Below are 21,941 nucleotides of genomic sequence, written 5' to 3'. Positions count from 1 at the left end.
CGTCGTGCCAAGGAACTGCAGGTTTTCTGGTTCATGGGCTGGGGCTTTTCTCCCTGGAGTGATGCAGATCAAGGAGGGACCTTATTGAGGGTTTATAAAAACATGAGGGGTATGAATAAAGTGAAAGTCCTCAATCTTTATCCCAGGGGAGGGGAATCCAAAGCTAAACAGCACAGATTTGTGGTGAGAGGGGACAGATTTACAGGGGACCTGAGGAGGATATTTTTCACACAGATATGGAACTAGAGAACATTCCAATACAGAAACAGGCCGCTTTGGCCCTTCTAGTCTTTGCTGAACCATTTTCCTGCCTAGTCCCACTGACCTGCATCCAGTCCATATCCCTTCACCCCACCATCCATGTACCTGTCCAAATTCCTCTTTAATGTTAAAATTGAGCCCACATTCACCACTTCAGCTGGCAGCTCATTCCACACCCCCACCACTCTCTGTGTGAACAAGTTCCCCAAATCGTTTCCCCTTTCACCGTTAATCCATGTCCTCTGGTTGAAATCTCACCCACCCTCAATGGGAAAAGCCGACCTATATTTACTCTGTCTACCCCATCATAATTTTAAACACCCCTCATTCTTTCACACTCCAGGGAATCAAGTCCGAACCTGTTTAACCTGACGGAATGAGTAACCAGGGAAGTGATCGGTAGAAACAAGAACAATTACTACATTTGAAAGACAGGTCCGTGGATCGGAAAGTTTTAGAGAACGATGGGACTGTACACAGGTAAATGAGGCCAGCTCTGCAGTTTTCCCTTAATAGAACCCTCATTTCCCCCAGAGCCGTTTTCTCTCTCTTTACAAAACATTTTGCCCTTTAGTATAAGATTCTTCAAACTCATTCTACATCTCATTACTTTTTCTCTCCCCCTCTTTTCTGCCTGTGAAATCTCCAATTTCTCATCAATCTGCATGAGCCATTTCTTTTAGATTTGCATCGTTAATGCCCAGGTGCGGCCAAGAAGAATTAAATCATCTCAAATTTTAGTCAGGTTGGTTCACCAGATTCACACCACTGCCTGTGATTGGTGAACTCAACTCCAAAGCAGAAGGAACCCCAAGCAGAGAGGGTGACCACACTCTGGGAATCTACTTACCCACTGCACAGAGGAACAGTGTGAAACCCGAGAGTATCGGAGAAAACATTTTGTCAGGCTTGGCTTTAAAAGATCACATTTCTGCCTGTTCAGTCCCGATGCTGCCGACACTATTTCAGAAGTAGCTGAGTCCTCTTCAACTTCCCACATGCTTGTTACAACACAAATGCTTGGGGCGGAAAGAGGAACTCGCTCGCAAAGTGAGAAGCTCCGTCAAAATCGCCAATGGCCAAACTCGAGCCCACCGATCTCTCTTGGCGCACCAATGGCCACCGAGGTGGAGGACTGGAGACATGGGGAGCCCTTGGTGAACTCAGCCCTTGTGGTCAAACACAAGTTTCTGATTCATGTGGGAGAACAGTGTAAAATGCATTGGTTCTTACAAGTCTCTCCCCCCCACCCCCCCCCCACCCCCCCATTGACTTGATCTATCAGGATCATTGTCTGAAGAAGGTGCGCAAAATGATTGAGGACCCCTCCCACCCCGCTCACAGAATCTTTCAGCTGCTCCCGTCGGGGAAGAGATCCAGGAGGATCAGAGCCAGCGCCACCAGGCTGAGGATCAGCTTCTTCCCACGGACAGTGAGAATGGTGAACGACGAAAGGAACTGTTCACACTCACCCTCTGAAACCCTCATATTCATGAAATAATATTTATTTATTTATTGTATAGATGAAATCTTTGTCCTGCATGTGTATTGTTGGTCGGTATATGTGTTATGTCTGGTTTTGTGTCTGCGTGTTTTGTACCAAGGACCAGAGAACGCTGTTTTGTCGGCTGGTACTTTTACAATCAGATGACAATGAACTTGACTTGACATTCTCCCTTCCCGTCCTCATGGCCAGGCATGAAAGCCCCTTTGCTGTGACTCTGTTACCAGATGGTATGACACAGCATCAAAGCGGAATTTTCCAAAATTCGACAGATTCAGGGAAGATTTCAATCAGATGGAAAAAGTGTCTCCATTGGACACGTGGAGTGAGTGAGACAGGTTGCTAGCCATCGTAAGTTGCCCCTAGTGTGGAGGTGAATGGGTGGAATATGAGTGGAGTTGATGGGCATGTGGGGAGTGTCAAAAGGGATGGGCACTAAATGGATTTCTGACAGTCAGAGCAGGCTCAGGGGTTCATCCGATCTAAGGCAGCAGAACAGACGGACGTAAAAACCCACCGAAATGCTGGAGGAACTCCTCCCGTCTCTCAACCTCCATAAAGACCAAAATATATATGCCAACGTTTCGGGTCTGAGCCCCTCCACAAGGACAGCCGACCTGGGGAAATAGAAACTACTAGAAAGTCTGGTTTGTGGAAGTCAATGCTTTTTTGTTTAACTCATTGATGAGATGTTTTAATACGTGCTGAATAAAAGGAACTATTGGGTTTTGATAATGATTTGCATCAAGAGATATTGTGGAAGAGAAAAGTCCACAGGAAGGGAAGTGGCGAAGGATGGCAGAGCTGGGCATCTTCTCTCATACTGCTAAAAATAAACTTTACTCACAGAAATTATTCACTGAAGGAAACAGTTCCAGGTCCATTCCCACCCTTAATTTCATGCCCAGACATTCCCGTCACTGTTCCTTGTTACATTTGATTCCACTTGCACCGTTCCCACCCCTGGGACACCTTGTCATTACCCCCCTCTCTATGGTTTGAAGGACTTCCCCTCGGTCTCAGCCCCTCAGTGCCCGGTAATGGGAGGACTCTAGACTGTGGGGTGCCACAGGGATCTGTACTGGGACCCCAGCTGTTCACAATTTACATTAATGATCTGGATGAGGGGATTGGATGTAATATCTCCAAATTTACAGATGACACTAAGCTAGGAGGGGTTGTGTGCACGGAAGAGGGGGTCAGGAAGCTCCAGTGTGATTTGGATAAATTGAGGGACTGGGCAGATCCATGGCAAATGCACTACAATGTGGATAAATGTGAGGTTATCCACTTTGGTAATACAAACCGGAGGGCAGCTTACTATTTGAATGGCAATAGATTAAGAGATGGGGAAGTGCAGAGAGACCTAGGGGTACTTGTACACCAGTCTCTGAAGGCGAGCATGCAGGTACAGCAGGCGGTTAAAAAGGCAAATGGTATGTTGGCCTTCATATCAAGAGGGTTTGAGTCTAGGAACAAGGATACCTTACTGCAGCTGTACAGGGCCTTGGTGAGACCCCACCTGGAGTATTGTGTGCAGTTTTGGTCACCTTATCTAAGGAAGGATATTCTTGCAATGGAGGGTGTGCAGAGGCGATTCACCAGGCTGATACCTGGAATGGCAGGAATGACTTAGGAGGAAAGATTGCGCAAATTGGGAATGTACTCGCTGGAGTTTAGAAGATTGAGAGGGGATCTCATAGAGACATATAAAATTCTGGCAGGACTGGAGAGAATGGATGCAGATGTGATGTTTCCAATGACGGGAAAATCCAGAACCCATGGCCATTGTTTGAGGATAATAGGCAAACCATTTAGGACCGAGATGAGGAGGAATTTCTTTACCCAGAGGGTGGTGAATCTGTGGAATTCATTGCCACAGAGGGCAATAGAGGCAGGTTCATTAAATATATTTAAGAGGGAATTAGATCTTTCTTCAGTATAAGGGTATTAAAGGTTACGGAGAGAAGGCGAGGACGGCGTACTGAACTTTAAGATCAGCCATGATCTCGTTGAATGGTGGAGCAGGCTCGAAGGGTCGAATGACCTACTCCTGCTCCTATCTTCTATGTTTCTATGTTTCTATGTGCTCCTTCCCCACAGTGACCTCGCGTTGGCTGCACCGAGTCTCACTGCATCCTTCAGCACATCCACCTGCAGCAGGGAATGCGCCAGCCGGCAGCATCCACTCCACGACATCTCCACAAGCTGAAATGCCACAGGTTCCCGGCAGACCAAAGTTGATGGTCTTCCAGCAGCTCTGGCTGTCTGTCTCTGAGTGCAACCCTGGAAACAACCTGGAGATCAGAGAGTCCCCTGTCACATTGCTGCCAGGGCTGAACCGTGACCAGGACGTCTCCTTCTCCGATTAGTGTTCTGCAAGTAGGCGGGCAGTCATCTGCACTCCACCCGAGGGCAACATACATGGGGGGGGGAGGAGGGCAGCTGTCTCCTCTCCACTACAGTCATCTCGAGGACAATGTGCATGGGGGGTGGGGGAGGTTGGCGGCCATCTCCACTCCTAAACAGTCATCCCAAGGACAATGTGCATGGGGGGGGAGGAGGCGGGGGGCTGTCTCCCCTCCACTACAGTCACCCCGAGGACAACATGCATGGGGGGGAGGCGGGCAACTGTATCCTCTCCTCCACAGTCATCTAGAGGACAATGTGCATGGGTGGGAGGCTGGTGGCTATCTCCACCCCAACACGGTCATCCCAAGGACAACGTGCATGGGAGGGAGGAGGTGGGTGGCTGACTCATCTCCACCACGGTCATCCCGAGGACAACAAACATGGGGGGGAGGCGGGAGGCTGTTTCCTCTAAACCACGGTCATCTCAAGGACAATGTGCATGGGGGGGGGTTCTGTTTGAATGAGAGGGGCATAAGATTATGGGAAGTATGGGTAGGGAAGGGTGGCCAGTGGACATCTATTTAAGGTGAGTGGAGGAAAGTTTGGGAGAGATATCGGAGGGAAATTTGTTTTTACTCAGGGTAGTGGGTGTCTGGAATGCAGAACCAGGGGTGATTGTGGAGGCTGGTACAATAGGGACATTCAAAAGACTCAGACATGCACCCAGGTGGAAGGAAAATGCAGTGTAATGGGTGTGAGGTGGTGCATAGGGAAGGGTTGTGGCTGTCATGTGACTGCACTGCCCCCTACTTAGTTGGAGGACACACAAGCTGCCAACCAAGGCTTGGTACTGCCCAACCCAATAGTGCATTATTTGCTGTTCGCAACGTTTAAATTAACTTGACTGGACTTTCCAGCAAGCCTGTACTTGGCCTTGGGCCATTAGATGTGGTATTGGATTAACCCTCCTGGCACCAAGCATTAGGTCCTGCTAATGACCTGGGCAGGACAACCCACCATTATAAAGGTACAACGTGTTCTTTGTTCTCTCATTTCGCAAGCATGGGACCACCCTGCTTCACAAAATTCGGGTTAGACCACAGTTGGAGTAATCTCTCCAATTATGGTTACTGGTTGCTCCACATTTAGAGTAATTTGTCCAGTTCTGGTTACTGGTTGGACCAAATTGGGAGTAATGTGCTCAGTTCTGTTTACTCGTTCAACCACATTTTGAGTAATGTGTTCATTTCTGTTTAATTGTTAGACGCCAATTCCAGTCATGTGTCCAGTTCTGGTTACTGGAAAACCACGGTTGGAGTAATGTTTCCAGTTCTAGTTACTGGTTAGACCATATTTGGAGTCATGCGTCCAGTTCTGTTTAATGGTTAGACCACATTTGGAGTAATGTCTCCAGTTCTCTTTACTGGTTGGTCCAGATTTGGATTAATATGTCCAGTTTAGGTTACTGGTTGGTCCACATTTGGAGTCATGTGTCCAGTTCTGGTTATTGGTTGGTCCACACTTGGAGTCATGTGTCCAGTTCTGGTTATTGGTTGGTCCACATTTGGTGTAATGTGTCAAGTTCTGGTTACTGTTTTGACCACATTTGGAGTAAAGTGTTCAGTCTTGTTACTACTTAGACCATATTTTGAGTATGCGTCCAGTTCTGGTTACTGGTTGGTCCACATTTGGAGTAATGTGTCCAGTTCTGTTTAATGGTTGGTCCACAGTTGGAGTAATGTGTCCATTACTGATTACTGGTTGGACCACAATGGGAGTATTCTACCCAGTTCAGGTTACTGTTAAGATCACAGTTGGAGTAATTTATCCAGTTCTGGTTACTGGTTAGTCCACAGTTGGAGTAATGTGTCCAGTTCTGGGCAAGGCCTCCTTCCCAGGACCCCACTGCTCAATACAAGAGGGCACAGCTTTAAGGTCATTAGAGGGAAGTTTCATGGAGATATTAGTGGAAGTATTTTTACCCAGAGATGGTTGGTGCGTGGAATTCATGACCTGGGTCAGTGGTGGAGGAAGGTACATTGGGATAATCCAAGAGACGAAGGGACAAGCAAATGTAGGAAGTTAAAGTGGAGGGTTATGGGGTAGGTGGCCTTAAAGGCCAGCACAACACTGAGGGCCGAAGGACCTAGACTGTGCTGTACTGTTCTATGTTGTAAGAAACTGTGTAATCAATGCTTCACATTTCAGAAGCGAGAAGTACAAAGTAAAAGACTGAAAGAGTTCCTGTTTTTTGTTCTGAAGATGCAGAAATTTAACTAAAAAGGAAGTCTTGAGGTTTTAGAAATTGCCAGCTTTGTTCTTCTCTTCTGCAATATTGCGCTACTATCCTGTGCTCATTTGCTTCCGATGTTCCAATCATCGTCTGACCAGTCCCTGCAACATATCAAACAATCTGAAACCACAGACTGCAGGACCTCAGGACATTACAGCACAGAAACAGGCCCCTTTGGCCCTTCTAGTCTGTGCCAAACTATTATTCTGCCTGGTCCCACTGGCCTACACGCAGTCCCTATCCCTCCATCCATGGACCTGTCCAAATTCTTCTTCAATGTTAAAATTGAGCCCACATTCACCACTTCAGCTGGCAGCTCGTTCCACATTCTCTGTGTGAAGAAGTTCCCCCCAAGTTCCCCTTTCACATTTAACTCATGTTCTCTGGTTTGTCTCTCACCCACCCTCAGAGGAGAAGCCGACCTACATTGACTCTGTCTGTCCCCTTCAAAATTTTAAATACCTCGATCAAATCTCCCCTCATTCTTCTCTGCTCCAGGGAATAAAGTCCGAACCTGTTCAACCTTTCCCGGTTGATCAGTCCTTCAAAGTTGCACGGTTACACCGACCAGGGTATGAATCCCACGCTGTCTGTAAGGAGTTTGCACGTTCTCCCCATGTCTGCGTGAGTTTCTCCAGGGCCTCCGGTTTCCTCCCACCCTTCAAGAACGTTCCAGGGGTTGTAGGTTAATTTGGCTGAGCAGACGAAAATAATCGCCATCAGGATCTGAATTTATTGTCATGGACAAGTCACAAAATGTGTTGTTTTGCGGCAGCTTCACAGTGTGAACATTTATAGAAACCACCTTACAGAATAAATAAACATAGTGCATGGAAAGTCAAGGTCAGGTAGTGTCTGGGTTCATTGATCATTCAGGAACCTGATGGCAGTTGGGAAGAAGCGGTCCTTGAGCTGCTGAGGGCTCGTCTTCAGGCTCCTGTACTTTTCCCTGATGGTAGCAGAGTGAAGAGGGCATGGCCTGGGTGGTGGGGTCTTTGAGGGTTCAGTTTATTTTCTTAAGACACTGCCTCTTGTAGATGTATTCGATGGAGTGAAGTCTGGTGCCCGTGATGTCTTCACCCTTCCAATTTAAAACTGGAGTCCCCTGCCCTGATTGCCCCCATCGACCATCCTTGTACTGATGGCCCGCACTGTCTGCCCCTGACCTGACGACCCCCACCCCCTGTCCCTGCACTGATGACCCCCACTGTCCACGCTTGCCCTGATGGCCCCCACCATATGCCCCTGTCCTCACGGCTCCTACCGGCCACCCTGCCCTGATAGCCCCCATTGGCTGCCATTATTCTGAAGGGGTTATGGAGGGAGAGGGGTGAGTGCGATGGGTTGCGTGATGTTATCTGCCCTCCCCTAGACAGCCAGTGGAAGCAGCATGACATTCATGCTAGGCGGTGGGCGCTGCGCTCCGCCATTGACCCTTCTCCCAAGAGAGATTGCAGTCGGCACCTTGGAGCCGGCCAGGGCGTATTCACAGAGGTAAGTCTCTTGACATAAGGGTGGAGAATCTCAGCCTTTACACGCAGGCTTGTTCACTGCATGAAAGGGCCTTCCCTCCCTCTCTCTCTCTCTCTCTCTCTCTCTCTCTCTCACTGTCTCTCTCTCTCACTGTCTCTCTCTGTCTCTCTCTCTCTTCCTCTTTCTTTCTCTCCTTCTCTCTCTCTTTCTCTCTGTTTCTCTCTCACAGTCTCTCTCTTCCTCTTTCTGTCTCTCCTTCTCTCTCTCTCTCTCTCTCTCTCTCTCTCTCTCTCTCTCTCTCTGTCTCACTCTCTCTGTCTCTCCTTTTTTCTCTCTGTCTCCTTTCACAGAGCCAGAATCAATTCTCACCTTTCCTCTTATCAGATCCATTAACAGCTTTTGTTGGCCTGGACCTCTCCCCCCTCCCCCTCTCATCCCCCCCCCAATTCCTCCCCGTTTCTCTCCCTGGTCTTTTATTCTGTCACCTGCCTGCTTTTTCTGCTTTTTGCTTATCCCTTGAAGATGCGTTCAGGCCCGAGATATTGGTTATATATATTCGAGAATGTCTTCCCTCTAATTAATAAATAATAGGGTCATGGGGAATTGTTTTTAACAGTCGATCAGCATTCTCCCTGCCCGTGGGAAGAAACTGTTCCTCACCGTGGTGGATCTGGCTCTGATCTTCCTGTATCTCTTCCTCGACGGGAGCAGGCTGGAGGTTGCAGACGGACCAAGGTACATGGTATCTTGAAAGTAGAGTCACGGGTAGATCGGGTGGTCAAAAAGGCTTTCGGTACATTGGCCTCCATCAGTCAGAGAAATGAGTGGAGAAGTTAGGAGGCCATGTGGAACACCACTGTGGACAGTGAGCAGATGAACGTAGCTTATTGAATTGTATTGATCAGTTGGATGATGGATAGAGAGAATTTAATCTTGCTAAGTATGAGGTCATTCATTTTGGGAGATATAATAAATTCAAGACATGCCCCCCCCCCAGAGAATACTGATGAACGGAGGGATCTTGGGGTAAAGCCGATTATAGACGACACTTTCCTTATTCTAATATATCTTCATTTCAGACGATCATCTTCCAAAGCGTAAGCTGTGATATCCTTAATTTCCATCTCTTTAATCCAACAAATCAAACTCTGTGGCTGTTACTTTATGTAGTTTTAATTCATTGATAGAACAGATAAACATTTTGCATAGTTCCGCATTCAGACTTTGATAACGACGAGTTACAAAACGTTTACTGTACAAAAATACAAAAACTTTAAAGAAAATTTTCTCGTGCTCACGCTTCCTTCACATCTTGTAGAATAATCAATGAGCCGTTAGCATGGTCATATATGCAACATATTACATTATAGTAACTATGGTAACATTACAAACAATAGTTTGCTTAAAGAGACAGGCACAAAATCAACTAAGAGTTAAAAATGCAAGGTGTCGACCTTTACATTCCGACCCGTAATTATTATAATAGACATTAATGGCTAATCTGTATTCATGACTATTACAGATGTACAATGTAAATAAAGTATAAGATTAGAAATCTAAGCTTTCAGATTCATGTAGAAAACAGATGTTAGTAATAGGTTTATTTATGTAACCAGTCTTGGTTTTAATCCGCACTTGCTGAACAAAACCTTTCTTGTCTGGAACTGTGTCCACAATTCTCACCAGCAACCAAGAATTTCTTGGTGCAGAATCGTTCATGATAATTACAATGTCTCCACATACAAAATTAAATTTAGCTTTAGACCATTTATGTCATTCTTATGATAAGGAAATATATTCTTTAATCCTTATTTTCCAAATTATATCTAAAATAAATTGCACTTATTTCCATCTGTGTCTTTCACAAAGTTCTTTGTGAAATTGACCCATTTTTTCATGTATATGTCGAACAATCAAATCAGAAACATGAAATTCCTTCGCTAATATAATTGAATGTTTCTCTTCTTCTGACATTATTGCTTTTTCCAATCTTCCTCCTACTCTCAATACATCATTTCCCAGAATAGGATTCACCTTGTAAACATGACTTGTTTTCGTAATATTCAGATTCTTTAATTTTGATATCTCGTTATCAAAGCCTCTTTCTGACCAAAATGAATTATTTCCAATTCAGCATTCGCCAACTCGTCAACTGTTAGGGAACAGCTCTTTTGATATGGTTTAAAAGCATAGTTTTAACCTCAGAATCCATGCTACTGCCTTTATAAAAGAAAACCATGAAGAGTGGTCGCCAATTAATTAAGTGATCAGAGCATTTTCATTAGATATTTGAATAGTATTAACATGATTGCTTTGGATTCCAGGAAGCTCCATAGTAATTTCTTTTAATTCTTCTGGATTTTGAGGCCATTCTTCTTGATATCACAAAAGAAATTGAGGACCAGACACCCATGTGTTGGTTTTTTTCAGAAATGATTGAACCTTTGATCCTTGTGAAGCCACGTCAGCTGGATTATCCACTGTTTTAAACATATCTCCATTGATAAGCATGGAAAACCTTCTCAATCTCATTAACTCTGTTAGTCACAAAGGTTTTGTTATTAATGTATTTAAGCACTGATCCAAAACATAGAGTCTGCTAACTCCATCTGTAAATCTCTTTTTAACACAGTGTCCATTTTGCTCGCCATAGTAGCGGCCGTCAATTCCATTCGAGGTGTGGTGATTGGCTTTAATGGAGCCATTCTGGCTTTTTCCATTACAATCCACAATCTACTCGCTCTTGGTTATTTCTCAGTTTGTAACTGGCAGTTACAAAAGCACCTTCGCTTGCATCAACAAAGTGGTGTAACTGAGCAAATGTGGCAACTCCAAAGTCTGTTGGTTTAAAACATCTGTTGACTTCAAAATGTTATAAAAGTTTAAGACTCTTAATCCAATTTATCTAATCTTGTGCAATCAATTCTAGTACGAACATACAACCATTACAGGACAGAAACAGACCAGTTTGGCCCTACCAGTCTGGGATGAACATCTAGTCCCACTGACGCTCATTTGGCCCATAACCCTCTACACCTCTCCCATCCATAAACCTATCCAACATATCCTTGAATATTAACATCAACCTTGCTTCTACTACTGCGGTGAATCTGTGTCATGCTGTCGGTCTTTCGTGGTGCTTAGTCTGCTTTACTGACATTGGACTGTTATATGGTTATTATTTCTACCACTCAAGACACTCCCCTTGGGTAGAACTGTGTTCGCACCCATTATCATTCAGTATTGTACTACTTCGTTTCTATTAATAAAAGCCATGATTTCTGGTTAACAACACAGCCTTCGATTTCTTCATTAACTGGCACTTCTACCACCACTGCCGGAAGTTCATTCCGTACCCACACCGCTCTCTGCGGGAAGAAATTCCCCCTCATGTTTCCCCTAAACTTCTCCCCTTTTACTCTCAATCCATGCCCTCTTGTTTGAATCCTCCCCACTCTCAGTGGAAAAAGCCTGTCCACATTGACTCAATCTGTCCCCCTCATAATTTTATAAGACCTCTATCAAATCACCCCTCAATCTTCTACGCTCCAGAGAATAAAGTCCCAGCCTGCTCAACTGTTCCCTGTAACTCAAACACTGGTAACATTCTCATAAACCTCCTCTGCACTCTCTCTATACTGTTTATATCCTTCCTGTAATTCGGCTACCAAAACTGCACACAATATTCCAAATTGGGCCTCACCAATGCCTTGTACAACTTCAACGTAACATCCCAACACCTGTGTTCTCTGCTCTGATTTATGAAGCCAACTTACTAAATGCCTTCTTCACCACTCTGTCCACATGTGGTTTAATTTTCAGGGAATTATGTACCATGGCTCCTAAATCCCTTTGTTCCACTGCACCCCTCAATTATCTACCATTAAACATGCATGTCCAATTTTGATTAGTCCTACCTATATGTAGCACCTCACATTTATCAGTATTAAACTCCATCTGCCCACTCTTCTGTAACATTTGATAATCTTCCTCCCTGTCCACAACACGGCCAACCTTTGTATCATCTCTGAGACAGAGAGAAATAGAAAGAGGGAGACAGAGAGAGAGCGAGAGAGAGACAGAGACAGACACAGAGAGAGAGAAAGGGAGAGAGAGTGAAAAAGAGAGACAGAGAGAGAGAGTGAGAAAGAGAGAGGGAGAGAGAGACAGAGCGTTAGAGAGAGAGAGGGAGAGAGCGACAGAGGGGGGGAGATAGAGAGAGGGGGGAGAGAGACAGAGAGGGAGACAGAGAGAGTGAGAGACAGAGAGTGACAGAGAGAGGGGGTAGAGAGAGACAGATAGAGAGACAGAGAGAGACAGAGAGAGGGGGAGACAGAGAGAGGGGGAGACAGAGAGAGGGGGAGAGAGACAGAAAGGGAGAGAGTGAGAGACAGAAAGTGACAGAGAGAGGGGGGAGAGAGAGACAGGCAGAGAGACAGAGAGAGGGGAGAGAGACAGAGAGAGAGACAGAGAGAGAGAGACAGAGAGAAAGAGTGAGAGACAGAGAGAGGGGGGAGAGAGAGACAGACAGAGAGACAGAGAAAGGGGGAGACAGAGAGAGGGGGAGAGAGACAGAGAGAGTGTGTGAAAGAGAGACAGAGGGAGTGAGAAAGAGAGACAGAGATAGACAGAGACAGACAGAGACAGACAGAGGGGGGAAGAGAGAGAGTAGGATAGATTGGAGAGAAATATATATATACAGAGAGAGACAGACAGAGAGTGAGAGAGAGAGAGGGGAGAGAGAGGGAGAGAGAGGGGGGACAGAGAGAGAGGGAGAGAGAGTGAAGAGAAATATATAGAGAGAGGGAGACAGAGGGGGGAGAGAGAGAGTGAGAGAGAGAAATATATATCGAGACAGACAGGGAGAGAGAGAGAGAGGGAGACAGGGGAGAGAGAGGGAGAGAGAGCGAGTGAGAGAGAGCAGAGAGAAATATATATATATTGCAATGGATAAATATTTTGGAGAATTTTAGTATTGTGAGAAACAGAAGTACCTTCACAGATTTCGCTCGAGACAAAAATTGAGAACAAAGAACATTTATTGTACAACAGTGCAAAGTTGGATGCTTCCCCTTACCCTGGGAATACACACACATACTGGGGCTCACCCAACTTTCTCGTGAACCTTTGCACGCTTTCTATTTTGTTTATATCTTTCCTATAATTTGATGACCAAAACTGTACACAGTACTCCAAATTTGACCTCACCAATGCCTTGTACAATTTCATCATAACCTCCCTACTCTTGAATTCAATACTCCGATTTATGAAGGCCAGCATTCCAAATGCCTTCTTCACCACACCATCTCCCTGAGTATCAGCCTTGAGGGTACTATTTACCACAACTCCTAAATCCCTTTGTTGCTCTGCACTCCTCAATTGTCTACCATTTAATGCATATGACCTATTTAGATTTGCCTTTCCAAAATGTAGCACCTCACACTTATCTGTATTAAATTCCATCAGCCATTTCTCAGCCCACACCTCCAGCCTTCCTAAATCACCTTTTAATCTACGGTAATCTACCTCACTGTCCACAACACCACCAATCTTTGTATCGTCTGCAAACTTTCTTATCCAATCCTCCACCCCTACTTCCAGATCGTTAATATATATAACAAACAATAGTGGACCCAGGACCGATCCCTGAGGAACTCCACTAGTCACCGGCCTCCAATTGGACAAACAATTTTCCACCACTACTCTCTGACACCTTCCATCCAACCACTGCTGAATCCATTTCGCAACCTCCTTATTTATACCTAATGCCTCCACCTTTTTTCCTAACCTCCTGTGGGGAACTTTGTCAAAAGCTTTATTAAAGTCCAAATAGACAACATCCACAGCTTTCCCTTCATCAACCTTTTTTGTAACCGCCTCGAAAAACTCAATCAGGTTTGTCAAGATGATCTACCCCTGACAAAACCATGCTGATTACTCCCTATCAATCCTTGTACCTCCAAATATTTGTAAATACCATCCCTCAGAACACTTTCCATCAACTTGTCCACTACAGACGTCAGACTCACGGGCCTATAGTTCCCAGGTTTACATTTGGACCCCTTCTTAATCAGCGGAACCACATGCGCCACCCTCCAATCCTTTGGCACTACCCCCGTGGCCAGTGACATCCTAAATATCTCTGTTAATGGCCCCACTAACCGTCCACTAGCCTCCCTGAGTGTCCTAGGGAATATTTTGTCCGGTCCGGGAGATTTATCCACCTTTATCTTTTTTAACACAGCCATCACTACCTCCTCGGTTATCCTTATATGCTTCATGACCTCCCCACTATTTTTCTTTACTTCAACTGGTTCAATATCTTTTTCCCTAGTGAATACCGAGGTAAAGAAATCATTCAAAATTTCCCCGATTTCCTCAGACTTCTCACTCAGCCTACCCTCGCTATCTACAAGGGGTCCAATTTTATCCCTCACTAATCTTTTACTTTTAATGTACCTATAGAAACCCTTTGGATTTATTTTTACTCTGTCTGCCAAAGCCTCTTCATGCCTTTTTTTGGCCTTTCTAATTTCTTTCTTAAGATTCCTTCTACACTCCTTGTAGTCCTCCTTCAAACTCTCAGCTCCCTGCTCTTTATACCTCTTCTACACCTCCCTTTTTCTCCTAACGAAATTTCCAATATTCCCCGAAAACCAAGCCTCCCTATGACTTCCAGCTTTCCTTTGATCCTCACTGGGACATAACTACTCTGTACCCTCAAAATTTCTTTTTTGAATATCCTCCATTTTTCATTTACATCCGTACCTGAAAATATCCTGTCCCACTCAATACTCCCCAAATCCCTTCTTATTCCTTCGAAATTTGCTCTTCTCCAATCCAGAACCTCAACTTTAGGCCCCTCCTTGCTCTTCCCTAAAACTACCCGAAAACTAACAGAGTTATGATCACTAGACCCAATTTGTTCTCCAACATTAATGTCCGATACCTGACCTAGCTCATTCCCTAACAGGAGATCTAGTATTACACTGTCCTGAGTCGGTTCTTCTACTAACTGATTTAGAAAACAATCTTGAACACATTTAACGAACTCCAGCCCATCCAGCCCTCTAACTGTATGGGTATCCCAATCAATGTGAGGGAAGTTAAAATCTCCCATGATCACTACCTTATGATTCTCACACATAGACGTTATCTCCCTACAAATTTGTTCCTCTAATTTTCTTGGCCCATTTGGTGGTCTGCAATACACCCCTATTAGCACCCTCATGCCTCCTTCACCCCTCAATTCCACCCAAACTGCCTCACTGGACTATCCCTCCATACCATCCTGCCACCTCACGGCAGTGATGTCCTCCATAACAAGCAGAGCAACTCCTCCCCCTTTTTTACCCCCTGATCTATCACATCTAAAACAAATGTATCCTGGAACGTTAAGTTGCCAGTCCTGCCCCTCCTGCAGCCAGGTCTCACTAATTGCCACAATATCATGACCCCAAGTATCTGTCCATGCTCTAAGCTCATCTACCTTGTTCACTATGCTTCTTGCATTAAAATATATGTATCTCAGAGAATGACCCTCACATATATTCTCTTTACTTCCTTCTACCCTAATCTCCATCCTACCTTTGTTATCGTTTTTATTCTTATCTAGGTGGCCATGCTCCCTTGACACTGCTCTCACACTCTGTTCCCCACCTGGCTGCGAAACTAGTTTAAACCTTCCCCCACAGCTCTAGCAAATCTGCTTGCCAGCACATTGGTCCCCCTCCAGTTCAAGTGGAGTCCGTCCCTCTTGTACAGGTCTGACCTTCCCCAGAAGAGATCCCAATGATCCAGAAATCTTATCCCTTGCCCCCTGCACCATCTCTTTAGCCATGCATTCATCCTCCACATCCTCCTATTTCTACCCTCACTAGCGCGTGGCACGGGCAGCAATCCAGAGATTACTACCTTGGAGGTCCTGTTTTATAACTTCCTACCTAATTCCACATAATCCTGTTTCAGGACCTCATCCCCACTTCTAGCTAAGTCATTGGTCCCCACATGGACCACGACTTCTGGCTGTTCTCCTTCCCCTTGCAGAAAGCTATGTACTCGATCAGAGCCTGACCCTGGCACCAGGGAGGCAACAGACCAACCTGGATCCCCGATCTCGTCCCACAACCTTCTATCTGTCCCTCTGACTAACGAGTCCCCAACTACAAGTATCCTGTTCTTATTCCTCCTTCCCTTCTGAACCTCAGGGGCAGCCCCCTGTGCCAGAGACCTGACCCCCACGACTCGTCCAAGATAGGCTGTTCCCCCCAGCAGTATCCAATGCAGAATACATGTTGCTGAGGGGCACTTCCACAGGGGTACTCTGCACTGGCGCTCTCCCTCCTTTCCTCACAGTCACCCAATTCCCTGACTCCTGCCTTCTAGGGGTGACTGTCTCCCTGTAGCTCCTCTCTATCACTGCCTCTGCTTACCTTATGATCCTCAGTTCATCCAACTGCAGCTCAAGCTCCCTAACACGGTCACTGTTGATATGCAATTGGAGGCACCTTTTGCAGGTGTAGTCGTGAGGAACAGCTGTGGTGTCTCTGACTTCCCACATCCCACAACTGGAGCACTTAACTACCCCAACTGACTCCATTTCCTCCTTTCTTACTATAATATGTTGTTACAAAGATACCTTTCCACACAAGGAGCTCCTTTTCAGCCCCTGCTCACCGAAGTCCCTCAAGCCAAAGTCCTAAGACCCCACTCCTTCACTGGGCCACTCACTCACTGCACTGCTCCTCTCTGGCCACTCCCTCCCTTTCTACTCCTTTTATTAGCCCTTACCAATTAACCCCAATTAACTCCTCTCAGACGACACCAGGCGCTGACTCACTGCCTCCTCCGATCCCAAGTCCGACCTTTCTCAAACCGAGCCCAGGTAAGTCCAGCTATTTATGCTACTCACCTCTGATGCTGTCTCCTGGCTCCTCCTCCTCTCACACGATACATATGTAGAACTAATGCAAATATAAATATAAATAAATAGAGTCTCGGAGGGTCAGTGCGAGCAGTTCCTTTGGTCGTTCACCATTCTCGCTGCCTGTGGGAAGAAGCTGTTCCTCAGCCTGGTGTGGCTGGCTCTGATCCTCCTGGATCTCCTCACCGACAGGAGCAGCTGAAAGATGCTGTGTGCAGGGTGGAAGGGGTCCTCAATGATTTTGCATGACGGAGGCCTGCCGGGCCTGCGTGGAGTGTAAACCCTGTTTCTTCTGCCCGCCCAAGCCCATGTTGTAAAGGCTACTCGGCCTTTCAAGCGACTCGGCATGGATTTCAAAGGGCCCCTGCCTTCCATGAACTGAAACGTCTACTTCCTTGAGGTAATGGACAGTACTCACACTTCCCTTTCGCTATCCCTCATCTGCCCTGGAGCAGATCTTCACTATGGTTGGCTACCCTGCTTTCATCCACAGTGACCGGGGGTCTAATTTATGAATGACGAGCTGCGCCAGTACCGAACAGCGAGGGGCATCGCGACCAGCCGCATGACGAGCTATAACCCGAGAGGCAATGGGCAAGTGGAACGCGAAAACGGGGTGGTCTGGAAGGCAGTCCTCCTGGCTGTCAAGTTGAAAGGGTGGGCCGTTGAGTATTGGCAGGTTGCCCTGCCCGAGGCACTCCATGCTATTCAGTCGCTACTGTGTACGGCTACCAATGAGACCCCTCATGAACGTCTGTTCTTATTCCCCAGGAAGTTGGTGACTGGAACGTCCCTCCCAGCATGGCTCACATCCCCGGGACCGGTGCTCCTGCGTAAGCACGTATGGACACACAAGGCTGAACCCCTGGTCGAGCAGGTTTTCCTCCTACTCGCGAACCATAACTACGCCTACGTTAGGTTTGGCAGTGGCAGGGAGGAAACTGTCTCAACCAGGGACCTGGCACCAGCAGAAGCACCCACCACACTGTGCAATCATCCAGCCCAGGACGATGCTGACCGGGCATACATCCCCGTCCCCAGGCAGCTATGGGGCACGCAGGACCTCCTTAGAAACAGAAACATAGAAGATAGGAGCAGGAGTAAGTCATTCGACCCTTCGAGCCTGCTCCGCCATTCAACGAGATCATGGCTGATCTTAAAGTTCAGTACCCCGTCCCCGCCTTCTCTCCGTAACCTTTAATACCCTTATACTGAAGAAATAGATCTAATTCCCTCTTAAATATTTTTAATGAACCTGCCTCCACTGCCCTCTGTGGCAATGAATTCAACAGATTCATTGACCCTCTGGGTCAAGAAATTCCTCCTCATCTCGGTTTGCCTATTATCCCCAAACCATGGCCCCGGGTTCTGGATTTTCCCATCCTTGGAAACATCCCATCTGCATCCATTCTGTCCAGTCCTGCCAGAATTTTATAGGTCTCTATGAGATCCCCTCTCAATCTTCTAAACTCCAGGGAGTACAATCCCAATTTGCGCAATCTTTCCTCTTAAGTCATTCCTGCCATTCCAGGTCTCAGCCTGGTGAATCGCCTCTGCACTCCCTCCATTGCAAGAAAATCTTTCCTTAGATAAGGTGACCAAAACTGCACACAATACTCCAGGTGGGGTCTCACCAAGGCCCTGTACAGCTGCAGTAAGGTATCCTTGTTCCTAGACTCAAACCCTCTTGATATGAAGGCCAACATACCATTTGCCTTTTTAACCGCCTGCTGTACCTGCATGCTCGCCTTCAGAGACTGGTGTACAAGTACCCCTAGGTCCCTCTGCACTTCCCCATCTCTTAATGTATTGTCTTTCAAATAGTAATCTGCCCTCCAGTTTGTATTACCAAAGTGGATAACCTCACGTTTATCCACATTGTAGTGCATTTGCCATGTATCTGCCCAGTCCCTCAATTTATCCAAATCACACTGGAGCTTCCTGACCCCCTCTTCCGTGCACACAACCCCTCCGAGCTTAGTGTCATCTGCAAATTTGGAGATATTCCATCCAATCCCCTCATCCAGATCATTAATGTAAATTGTGAACAGCTGGGGTCCCAGTACAGATCCCTGTGGCACCCCACTGGTCACCGCCTGCCACTCAGAAAACGAGCCGTTTATCCCAACTCTCTGTCTTCTACCTGCCAGCCAGTTCTCAATCCACATCAATACTTTTCCCCCCAATCCCATGAGCCTTGATTTTGGAAGCCAGTCATTTATGCGGGACCTTATCGAAGGCCTTTTGGAAGTCCAGGTACACCACATCCACTGGCTCTCCTTGACCACCAGGGGCCTGCTTCAGCCATGGGAGATGAACCTGCCCCCCACCCATCCAATATGACTCTCACACATCAACCCTGGCCCCCTCCGCCACCCTTCCATGCGGCACCACACCAGTCACACAGACCCCTGCCACCATCCTCCCCTCCTGACCAATGACCAGGAGCCAGTCCTACTACGGTCACAGATACCCTGGCGGCTGCCGGATCGACTCAATCTGTAAATATTGTACGTACATAGTGGGTACAATTTGTTGTTACTGCCCCGCCCCCACCCCCGGGACAATTTTAAAGAAGGGGGCGAATGTGGTGGTACAGCACCGGCCTACTGCAGGGGTCAACCTCTGTACCTGCAGGAGTGTAATGGGACAGGACAACACCTGATGGGCTGTCAATTAGTCGACCTGAATGGATCAAGCCCCACCCAGTTTGGTGTCAATCACCCTCCAGGATATAAGCCTGCTCCGGCCTCCCGAGGCCTCACTCAGAGTTGCTGCAGCCACACCCAGCCTGTCTCTGTGGAAGTCTTTGTGGATTAAAGCCTGTTGTACAGTCTTTACCTTGTGTGTGTCTGATTCTGGCTAACAGTGCACCACACTGTCTAAGAGTTTCTTCAATGCCCCGAATGTTTCAGCCTCCACCACCATCCCTGGCATGGTATCCAGGCCCCCACAACACTCTGGGTAAAAAAACCTTAGCCCTGACATCTCCCCTAAACTTCCTTCCCTTCACTTTGTACACACATCCTCTGGTGTTTGCTGATCTTGGCCCGGGAAACAGGTGCTGGCCATCCACCCTATTTATGACTCTCAGAAAACTTCTATCAAGTCTCCTCTCATCCATCTTTGGTCCAATGTCCCAGCTCTGCTTAATCCAGGCAACACCCTGGTGAATCTCCTCTCCATAACTTCCACATCCTTCCTGTAATGGATTATGGTCGATGGGGAGGGAGAGGGTGGAGCAGGTGATGGATGGAATCTGAAGTTCTATATCCTCAGTCATGTCAAAATGAGCAGGTAAATTTTCCCTGAGCAACAGGTGACCTCTCATTGACCAACAAGTGACCACTCCCTGACCAACAGGTAACCCCTGATTAACAGGTGACTTCTTCCAACCCACGTGACCCCTGACTCATAGGTCATATGTAACCAACAGGTGACCTCTTCCTAACCAACAGGTGAACCTTGATCTACAGGTGACCTCTTCCTGACCAACAGGTGACCCCTAACTTAAAGGTGACCCCTGACCCATAGATGATGCCTGACTAACAGGTGACCTCACCCTGACCAACAGTTGACCTCTTTGTGATTAACTGGTGACCTCTGACCAACAGGTACTCCTCCCTGACCAACAAATGACCCTTGACCAACATGTGACTTCTCCCTGAATAACAGATCACCCTAGACCCTAGACTTCTCCCTGACCAACAGGTGACTCTGCCCTGACTAACAGGTGATCCCTAACCAATGGGACAGCTATCTGTTATCCACAGATGTCTCCTGACCCACAGGTGACCACTTCCTGATCAATAGATGATTCCTCACTTATCTACAGGTGACCCTTGACCAACAGGTAACCCCTTTCTGATCAGCAGGTGAACCCTGACCAACATGCAATATCTCTCTGACTAACAGGTGACCCTTTCCCAACAGGTGACCCCTCACCAATAGGTGACCCCTGATGAACAGATGACCACTGACCAACAGGTCAGAATCAGAATCAGAATTTATTGTCATGAACAAGTCATGTTTTGTGGCAGCGTCACAGGGCAAATGTTCATGTTATATCCATGTTACCACATTACTATAAAAAAGTAAAAATAATTGTGGACAAAAAGTAGTCATGTCTTTGGTTCATTGATCGATCAGGAATCTGATGGCAGCAGGAAGAAACTGTCCTTGAGCCCCTGAGGACTCGTCTTCAGGTTCCTTTACCTTTCTCCCAATGGTAGCAGCGTGAAGAGGGCATGGCCTGGGTGGTGGGGGTCTTTGAGCATAGAGGCTGCTCTTTTAAGACTCCGCCTCATGTAGATGTCCTTGGAGTGTTGCCTGTGATGTCGCAGGCTGAGTTAACGATCCTCTGGAGTTTATTCTTGTCCTGAGAGTTGGCGCTTCTATACCAGTCAGTGATACAACCAGCCAGAATGCTCTCCTCAGTATGAGAGTTTTGGTGACGTACCGAAAGTTTACAAGAGCCTTCAGTGATGTACCAAATCTCCTCAGATACCTCTCAAAGTACAGCCACTGGTGAGCTTTCTTTGTGATTGCCTCAACATGAAAGCACCAGGACAGATCCTTGGAGATATTGACACCCAGGAATTTGAAGTTCTTGTCCCTCTCCACTACTGAGCCCTCGATGAGGACTGGGTCATGTTCCCCTGACTTCCTCCTGAAGTCCACAACCATCTCCTTGGTTTTGCCAATGTTCAGCACAAGGTTGTGGTCATTACACCATTCAACGAGCTAACCTATTTCCCTCCGGGACGCCTCCTCATTGCCGTTTGTGATTCTGCCGACAACTGTGGTGTCATCGGCAAAATTGCAGATAGCACTGGAATTGTGCCTGGCCACACAGTCATGGGTGTATAATGAGTAGATAAGATGACCCCTGAATAACAGGCAAACCTGACCAAAAAGATGACCCCTGACCAAAAGGTGTCCACTCCCTGACCAACAAGTGTCCTCTCTCTGACCAACTGGTTATCACTTCCTAACTACTTCCTGAACAACAGGTGACCCCTGACACAGAGGTGACAGGCAACCCACAAATGACCCCTCCCTGACCAACAGGTAACACCTGCCCAATACATGATCCCTCCTGACCAAAAGGGGATCCCTGACAAAAGGTGACCTCT

General features: G+C 46.8%; 1 protein-coding gene and 1 long non-coding RNA gene across 4 annotated transcripts in view; one reads left to right on the top strand and one right to left on the bottom strand.

Annotated features, from left to right (window-relative positions):
* LOC138760287 (uncharacterized) overlaps nucleotides 1-1,283 on the bottom strand; it is a 104,319-nt gene extending 103,036 nt beyond the window's left edge. For 2 of the 3 annotated variants that reach the window (XM_069930658.1, XM_069930657.1), the window contains exon 1: nucleotides 1,112-1,283. In XM_069930658.1, coding sequence (XP_069786759.1) covers nucleotides 1,112-1,160 — 49 coding nt within the window. In that variant the 5' untranslated portion in view covers nucleotides 1,161-1,283. The remainder of the gene's footprint in view (nucleotides 1-1,111) is intronic. The other variant, XM_069930655.1, reaches the window with a different exon arrangement.
* LOC138760288 (uncharacterized) lies at nucleotides 569-19,642 on the top strand. The gene is made up of 2 exons (XR_011355524.1): nucleotides 569-741; nucleotides 17,578-19,642. It is a non-coding gene; the product is annotated as an uncharacterized lncRNA (long non-coding RNA).
* The last annotated feature ends 2,299 nt before the right edge of the window (nucleotides 19,643-21,941 follow it).

Source organism: Narcine bancroftii, chromosome 4 (genome assembly GCF_036971445.1).
Source record: "Narcine bancroftii isolate sNarBan1 chromosome 4, sNarBan1.hap1, whole genome shotgun sequence".
NCBI classification, from domain to species: domain Eukaryota; kingdom Metazoa; phylum Chordata; class Chondrichthyes; order Torpediniformes; family Narcinidae; genus Narcine; species Narcine bancroftii.
Note: the sequence above shows the minus strand (reverse complement) of the source record. Positions and strands in the feature narration are given on the sequence as shown.